At 50.8% G+C, this 8,903-nt stretch overlaps 1 protein-coding gene across 1 annotated transcript in view; it reads right to left on the bottom strand.

The window, feature by feature from the left end:
- The window catches only part of CRTAC1 (cartilage acidic protein 1), a 133,608-nt gene that overhangs the window by 24,932 nt on the left and 99,773 nt on the right, over window positions 1-8,903 (bottom strand). The window contains exons 6-7 of the mRNA XM_025042318.1: window positions 4,973-5,107; window positions 1,561-1,706 (exon numbers count right to left, since the gene is read on the bottom strand). Coding sequence (XP_024898086.1) covers window positions 1,561-1,706; window positions 4,973-5,107 — 281 coding nt within the window. The remainder of the gene's footprint in view (window positions 1-1,560; window positions 1,707-4,972; window positions 5,108-8,903) is intronic.

Raw genomic sequence — 8,903 nt, 5'->3', positions numbered from 1 at the left:
AGGCCTCGTATTGCAGGCCCTGTCCATTGGCTGCAGGAATGAGCTGGTTTGGGACAGCTGGCGAGCTGCCTGTTCTCGGAGGCCAAGGAAGGAGGCTGTCCCTGTCAGCGCAGTAATGAGGCTGATTAAGAGCCCGGCCAGCTGGCCAGAGAGGGCTGAGCAAGACCTTGGGAGCTGGGGAACAAAGAGACCTCAGGATCTCTAACTCGTTATTATTCTATTGATCCTGTAAAAATGGAAACCTACATAGCCCCCATGGGGTTGCCCTACTGGACGCCTGGGCTTCCAAGATAATGTATGTAAAGTGCTTAGCGCAGTTCCTGGCACATGGAAGGCATTTGATAAATGGGGTGTCTATTATTATTACTGCTTCTGTGAGCTCTGGGGAAGGGCCATCAGGAGGGTTAGCAGGGTTCCTCAGCCTTGGCACATTGACATTGAGGCTGATCCTTCTTTGCTGTGGGGCCATCATGTGCATTGTAGGACACTCAGCAACACTCCTGGCCTCTGCACACTAGAGGCCAGTGATACCTCCTAACCCATTTGTGACAACCAAGAATGTCCCCAGACATTATCCAATAAATGTCTTGGGGTGAGGGCAAAATTGCCGCCGTTGAGAACCTGGGTTGGGACAAAAACCTGAATAAAAATGGAAATCATCAGGCTCCCAGGATCAACGGCCCTGAGTTCAGGGCATTCCTCCTCCCCACCCAGAGAGCCTGGCTCACAAGCCTCCACGGGGAGCGAGTGGCTGGGCCTGAGTGCCCCAGTGTGGCTGCTTACGGGGCAGGTGGTCACCCAGACATAAGGTTCCTGGAGACTTCCCTGGGACCATCAAGGCTCAGGCAAATGCTGGGACTTTTCACTCCCCCAGGTACCTTCAGAATAATCCCGACTCCATGAGATCGGTGTCAACCATCCACTGCCCTCCTTGAGAAAGCCCCAAACTCAGGCTCATGAGACTGGTGGCACCTCCATTACTGTCACCAAAGAGCCCCTTTGAAGAATTCTTGGCATCACAGTCTATTGACAGCTCAGGGAGGGGGCAAAGAGAGGGGTTTGAGGTCACCTGGCCCACCATTTGCAATTTCTCCTTAGAGGGCAGCTATTGGATCTCTGTGGCCCCCACCTGCACCCCTGTACCTCCCACTCCCCACTGAGCCCTTGGCCTGAAATTGGAAAGTCTCAGGCCTGGACTACATATCAGTTTTCCCAGGAGCTACCAGGAAAAATGGCCTCCAGAGAATGAAGTGCCCCTCAAAGGGCCTCCTTGGCCTGCCCACCTTGGGCAGTCGCTGTCCCTCCTCTGCTGCTGGATCTCTCTGCCCCCGCCTCTAGACACCGTACAGCAGCCAGGCTGGAGTCCATTACTGTCACCCAGGTGTTATCTTCCTTTCGGCCCCCATACCCATTCCTCACCCCCAGGCTCTGCAGAGCCACAAGCCCCTTCTCAGCCTGGTGGAAGGCACAGGCGAGGCTGCACCCCCAGAACTTTCTAGGGCCACTCACAGTGCTAAGCAGTGAAGGGAGGGCAGGTGGGAGGGACTGGTGCCTTCTTACCCGAAATCGGACTTTCCCATGGGCGCTCATCTGCAGATAGAGGCGGTGGGGGCCGTTCCAGTTGCCGTAGACTATGTCCACTTTGCCATCGCGGTTGAAATCGGCCAGGGCAACACCTCGCCCGTGCTGGTGGGGGTCGTCTACACCTAAGAGGAAAAGCAGGAGCCCTCAGGACAGTGTCCCCCGCAGGCTCCATACATACTCACCTTGTGGGAGCTCTGCGGGGAGCAACAAGGGAGGGCGACCCTCTCCTGCTGTCCCTGCCCTCCTGGGAGACACGGCTGCTGTCTCACACAGCTGCTCCGTAGGGGTGGGAGGTGGGACAACCATCCAGTTGCAAAGGGAACCAGAAACTTGTCTTCGAGCAGCGTTTGCTCAGCAAGCACACTATTTTTTTCTGTTTTGGGGTAGCATGGGTAGGTGGGGGGACCAGTGGAAATTCTAGAGGACTGAAGTCCCCCCAGCCACCTCAATACTGCCACTGGTTCACAGTAAGTTGAACATCATTCTTGCTCAAACTTCTCAGTGACTCCTCAGTACTCTTCGGTCAAGTTGAAATTCCTGCCCAGGGAGCACAAGGCCCTTCCCACCTTCTCTGGCCTTTGCCTGGTGCCACTCCCCCTCTTGCTCATAAGCAATGGGTGCCCTGTGTTTCTTCCATTTCTCGAACGAACGGGGCTCTTTCAAGCCTCTGCTCAAGCTGGTCTTTCCTCCTGGAATGCTCTTTCCCCATCTCTTGGTTCCCTGACTACTTGTTTTTCTTCTCCTCTCAGCCGCAGTGTCACCTCCTTAGGGAAGCCTTCCCTGACTACTCACAAAAACAGCCCCTCCCGCCCACCCTGTTATTCACCCTGGCAGTTATTCACCATTGTGCAGATCACGCACACAGTTATGCCTCTTTGGGGTTCACTTGCTTAGGGTCCGGTTTTCCTACTAGATCTTAGGCTCCGTGAGGTCAGGGAACGTCTTCAGGGACCTGTGTTCACACAGCATCTATCTCAGTGCCTGTGGTGACCTAGTAGTTTTCAGTAAACACTTACTGAATAAATAAAAGAGACATAAATAATTTACCAGAGGCAACTGGGGACGTTGGTGACAGCAGAGGAAATACCGCACCATGACAGAAAAACCCACAGTGTGCCTTGTGGGATCTGGGAAGGGAAGTTTGTGTGTCCAATGTCACCTGCTCATGCTGTCCCTGCACCTGCCAGTGGCCGGCGGGACCGAGCTGCTCCTGGGGGAGGACGGAGGGTGGCTTTGCCTAGAGGAACGGCCTGACCTCCTAGGTGACCAAAGCAGACATGTTCCCTTGGGCCAAGTGTGGAGCTAAGAAGCAGTGGATGCAGCTCTAAATACCCACACTGACTCTTTTGGAAGAGAAACTGCCGTTGGTCATCAGGACCTCAGAGATGGCAGGTGACAGGACAATACACCAGGTGGTGTGGGGGATCACAGACCCCAAGGCACAGGAAGCTCTTGCCATCACGGAGATCCTGAGGATGGGAGTCAGGAGAAGGTAGCAGGGGCTGGGGGTGGGAAGCTTGGAGGCTGAGCACCCTCCTGGGGGAGGAAAGAGTCTTAAGGATGGGGGTGTGAGGAGAAGAGGTAGTGAGACCCAGGCTTGAGAAACGGGGTTTGCAAAGGAATGGGGCAGTTCCCAACCCCTAGGATTAACAACCCATTAATTCTCTGCAAAACTCCCCAACCCTAATGTCAGTGGCCTTTTGTGTTGGTCCATTTCTCTCCTACCTACGAGGCACCTTGACAAGGAGCTGGTTCCCTTTCACGGGAATAATCGGTGCCAGGCTGCATTTCACAGCAGCATCTGTTTGGGTGATGAATGCCCTCTTGACATGTCTTGTTAAACCCCTGCAATCATTCTGACTTTCAATTACGGGCCTCGCACCTTTCCTCTCTCCTCCCGCCTGATACCTTCTCCCACTCCAACTTGTTTGCTCACCTCTGCTTCCATCTCTTTAACACCTTATCAAATTCTCTAGGTTTTCTCCACCACCATCTCGCCTTCATTTTATGATTTTTCAGCAATGAGAAAATTTGCTGCCAGAGTATATAGCTCTAGGAGGGGTGAGCTGGGTGGGAGGACAGGCCAGGGGAGCTGCCTCCAACTTTAGCTTTGGCCAGGAAGGAGGAGAGGGAGAGGCAGGATGGGGAGCTGACTGGCTACGTGTGTGTGTGTGTGTGTGTGTGTGTGTGAGAGGAGGTGTTCAAAATGTGAACTCCAGGCAGAGAGCTTGGGGAGGAGGTACTTGTATGTCACAGAGAAGGGACTGACACAGGCTCAGGGATTTGATGCTCCCGACAGCACTAGCTGGAGCTTGTAGGACATTTGATCTATGTGTTTAGGTTCCCACTTGCCTCTTCTTCTGGAGTCCAGAGCTTGTCCCTAGGCCACCCAGAGGGAAGGAAATCAAACTTTCCGTTCACTGGCAAGGTGGGGAGGGTCTGGGTGGGAACTGGTTGAAGGGCAGATTGATTAAATCCATAAACATTTATTGTGTCCATTCTGATATTCAGCAAAATTTATTAGGTGACCACAGTGTGCCAAGCATTGTGTTAAGAATGAGTAGTACAGAGCCCAGGCCTTGTAGACACAGACATATTATTACTGCAACGTAGCCGTCCGAGTGAGAGGTACAGGCAAGGGCAGTGGGAATGCAGAGGAGGGAGTGCCACCTCTGCCAGGTGGAAAGGCTTCACAGATAACATGGGAGCTGAGTGTTGAAGGATAAATAGAAGGTCTGCAGATAGAAAAGGGGGAGAGGGCACTTTAGGTAGAGAACTGCAGGTATAAAGGCCCTGGGGCAGATGAGGGATGACCATGAAGGCGGGGAGGAGAGCAGAGCTGGGAGCCTGGAGCACGGTTTTGTGTGGATTTTATCCTGCTTCTTATTATGGCTGTTTGTTTCTTTATTAGTTTCCTCTTCTAGAATGTCAGTGCTTTGTGTGTGTGTGGGAGGGTGGGGTAGGGTGGTCTTGGCTTTATTCAGGTCAGCAGCTCTTAGTATCAGCCTGGTGCTTAGCAGGGGTTCAGTAAATGGTTATTAGATGGAATTGAATGTTTAAGATAAATGTGAGGAGAGGAAATGGAGAGAGATAGCTTGTTGAGGGAAAATTGATGCTGAGAGACTCAGGCAGGACTTAGAGCAACATGGGCCAATTCCAGCTGCTGGAAAATGGATAATGGTCAGGAGTTCCAGGTCCCTTCTCCTCAGCAGCAAACATCCCCTGTGGCCTCAGCCACTGGGGCTGTGGAATTGGAGGTGGCAAGCAATGTTTCCTTGTGCGGTGCAGAGGATGACTTGTCCCACTGTCCCTGAGGCCTGTGGGGTCATGCTAGAGGGGGCAGGCAGCCCAGAGTCTCCTGTGGGCGTGGGGCAGCGGCTACCCTCACCTGCGCTGGCAGCAGCGTCCACGAAGGTGCCATCACCCCGGTTATGGAAGAGGAAGTTGGGCCCATTCTCGTTGTCACAGAAGATATCCGAGGCACTGCTGCTGAGGATGGGGCCCACGCTGACACCCCGGCCTCCTGGAAGAAGACATTGAACCACAGTAGATGGTAGAAGCAAAGCCCCGGTTCTGTGTGGAGGGCATGGCTGCCTCTGAGGCCTTCGAGAAGCCGCAATGGGATGACTCAGGAGAGCCTGGGGATAGGGTGGGGTGGGACTTCTGACCTTCTGCAGGCTTCCCTGAGCCCAGATCTGGGCTCGCAGTCCCATAAACCTCTATGGAGGGTGACCTCACTGACAATGAGACAAATGAAGAGCAAGATCAAGTCACTTTGTGCCAAAGGAACGATTCCATGAGCTAAGGAGCACAGCGGTGGCAGAATTAAAATAATCCCTAAACCCGGCTCTACCCACAACGTTTTGATCAAGTCACAGATTTCCCTGACAACCCCACCCACACCCCGAGTTACACATATGTTGGTCAAGACACAGGGTGAGTGCCTGTTCTAAGAACCTATAGGAATACGTTCCAGCTATAAGTACAAGGGTGCTTACTTTGCTTTGTTTGACATATTGAACAATTGGGAACAACCTTCATGTCCATCAACAGCGAGTGATTGAATGGATTATGGTGCATCCATATGATGAACCATTCTGTAGCTACTAAAAAGGCTACAGAGATCCATATGTATTGACTTAGAGGAGTGCCCACGACATATTTCTAAATAAAAAAGCAATTTGCCAAGTAATACTATTGTGTAATCTTGCTTTCTTTAAAAAAATAGAGAAATACATGATATTTCTGAACATGTTTGTTCAAGCTTCTTCCTGAGTTTAGAAAAAAGTGGGAAAGACCTATCCCGAGCTGTTAACTCTGGCTGGCAGATGGGGTAAGATTTGTGGAGGGAAGAAAAGATGGTAATTGGCCTTTTTTGCGAATACCTTCATATTGTTTAGCTTGTTATAACAAGCTAAACTTTCCATAGTTGAAAAGGAAAAAATCCAATAATGTGTATTTTTTTTTTTAAAAAAAGAAAGAAATCAGCTCTACTTTAGAGTTCAAAGCCTCTGAGATCACATTTGGGCCACCTGTATCAATAAATCCAACCTTAAGACAGCTTGGATGAACTATGCCAACCAGTGTTTCAAATAAAGCCCTGAGAACCACATCCCCAAACGCCGGAAATGCCTTGAAGACAACAGCCTGCCCAGGACCAGGAAATGGATTCTAGCCCCAGCTTGACCTTTTGAAAGACCATGTGACCTCAGGCAATTTACATTGTGCTTTTAGCCTTGGTTTTCTCAACTGTAACATGGGGATAGCATGACCTGACTTTCTATTTCAAGGATTTTGAGAGACTCAAGTAAGGTAAGATACGTGACAGGTCTTTGTGAATCCTGCCGCCTCACTTCTCAGAGTCGGGGCTGTGGACCTGCTGCAGGGGCATCACCTGGGAGCTTGTCAGAATGCAGAATCTCAGGCCCCTACTCAGTCAAAACCTGCATTCTGACAGGACCCCTGTGCAGTTTCCATGCATAGTGAGTCTGAAAAGGGCTGCTCTAAAGGGCTGTTCAGTACAGTAAGAAGAGCTATCAGTGCTCAGAAGAACTTGATTTTTTATTTTATTTTATTATTAGTTTTAAGTATACAGTACATTGGTTAGACATTTATAATATAGTTTATAAAACGATCCCACTAATGGCTCTTTCTCTCCTCTGGCTTTCTACCTAGAACTTGATTTAAGAAAATAAATAAATAAATGAGAGCTCAGACAGATCCAAGTGATACGGGCCAGGCTCCCCTGCCTGTCTGCCTCTGCATGGGGTAGCGGTTTCCACAAAGTGATCGTGCTAATTTGGAATAAAGGTTGTCTTGGTTCCCAGGTTCCTCCTGTCCTCTGAGAGATGCCCCCAGAGGAAATCACTGGGCCTTTCTCACTTGTGCGAATGGCACCTGCCTACCAGGGCTGGTGTTTGGGGGCAGGGGGACAGGATGGGGTAAATGGCATTACTACTCTCATGGTGGAGCTCCTTGTAAACACATTCTGGTCCCTGTGCTTCCCAGATTCCTCCCAGGTAATCTAATTAGCTCGTAAGGAGAGCACAAACCTCATGAAAATAGAGCCACTAAGTCCACAAGGCTCCTGGAGAGTGTCAGTCAAGATGCGCCCTGTGCTTTTCATTAGAAGAGCCACAGTGTGTGTGTGGGGGGGACTTTCAGATGCCTTTCCTAAAGCCAGCAGGAAGGGGTGCTGGGTACAACCTGGGCACTACTTCTGCTCATTCAAAGAGGAGCTGCTCAGTGGCTGCTGGCAGCTGTCCTTGCTCTGGTCCTGCTAGACTCCAGCCCAGGAGCAGGCTTCAGTGAGAAACCCCTGGCCTCCCCTGGGCCCCCGGAAATTCCAGGTGGGGCTCCAGGAATTGCCACTGTTCAACTCCACCCTTCCTCACTCCAGCATCCTCCAATTTCCTCTCTGCCTCTGGCACCCAAGCAATGACACATTCCCTTCATTTTCTACAAAGCAGGTTATTTCCCTCTTGGACAAATTTCTAAATCTTTCTAATTAACTAATTGGGTTGGGTTGAAGCCTTGCACCATTTGTAACCTGTAATTACTAGAAAATTGCCATGGTAACCACACTACTAATTAGTGACTATTTATTGCCATGGTAACCAGACCATAACAGAGATGTTACCCGCAACTCCTTCTTGGCAAGTTTGCTGCACAGTTGGGGAGCAGGTGAGTTGACAGTTGGGGAGCCACCCTCTTAGGCACCAGCCCCAGCAGTCTCAGAATAGGGGGTAAAACTGGGGCCTGAGGCAGGGGCGGCCAGGTGTGCACCCTTCACTGATGCTGGAGGGGAAACTCTACTCCCAGGCTGATCATATAAGTCTTCTTGAAACTAATCAAATCCATCTATCCTAAGTGTAGCCTGACACCCCCACTCCCTGCCTGTCAAAGACAGAGGCCCCTTATTCAGCAAACATCAGATCCCTGGGACCTTTCTACCCTCCTCCCCCAGCCTTTCCCTGACCTGTGTCACATCCGCCCTATCTCTGCCTTCCTAAGGTTTAGCACACACCTCGTGGGATACCCAAGGGGCAGTTAGGAACATCTTTATTTAGCCTTGAAGAATGATGTCCCATTAGGGGGTTAAAACTCCACTTTACATCAATTAATTATTTTATACTTCAGGCCAGCACATCCTCTTGGAGACAAGTAGTTCCCTATTTGGGGCCGGAGAGGCAGTACTGGCTTTGAGAAAGACTGGGGATCAGAAAATTCCTGTGTGACCTTGGGCACATCAGTCACTAGACCTTTCTGGGCGTCTGTTTTCTCACAAGGGAAAGACTGATAATAATAATAGCTCCTTCTCAGGCTGTCATAAATATTAAGTAAGCCGGGTTTTGGAAGATACCTTGGAAAATGTCAGGTGCCACATAATCATTAGCTGGGACTATTTCCCACCTGCTGGGTGAATAATATCCCTTTTATTTTTCCAGCACTTTCAAGCCTCAAAGGCCTCCTGGTTTTGTTGCTGGGGTGTGAATGTTGCACCCTGCCCACTCCTTCCTGAGGGCTTCTCTGCCCAGGGCTGGATGGGAGAGGCGGCGTTACAGGAGAAATGCCTCCCCATGGCTCCCTCTCCCTTCTGCCACATTCCGGCACCCCTTGGATGATCTCCTCATTGGGCTTAAGCCCCATATGGCAGCCTCGCTCACCCTCAAGAACTGTACCCATAAACCTCTGATATTTGGACTTGGGTGATGCAGACCCTGGGTGCAGGTGATCCATCTGTCAGACTGCACCTGGGCCAATGCATAGGGGTGCAGGGTGGTGTGTGGTGGGTGGTGGGGTGAGGAAGAGAGAGGTGT

The sequence above is a fragment of the Pteropus alecto genome, unplaced genomic scaffold (genome assembly GCF_000325575.1).
Source record: "Pteropus alecto unplaced genomic scaffold, ASM32557v1 scaffold88, whole genome shotgun sequence".
NCBI classification, from domain to species: domain Eukaryota; kingdom Metazoa; phylum Chordata; class Mammalia; order Chiroptera; family Pteropodidae; genus Pteropus; species Pteropus alecto.
The sequence above is the reverse complement of the archived record's forward strand: the minus strand, read 5'-3'. Positions and strand labels throughout refer to the sequence as shown.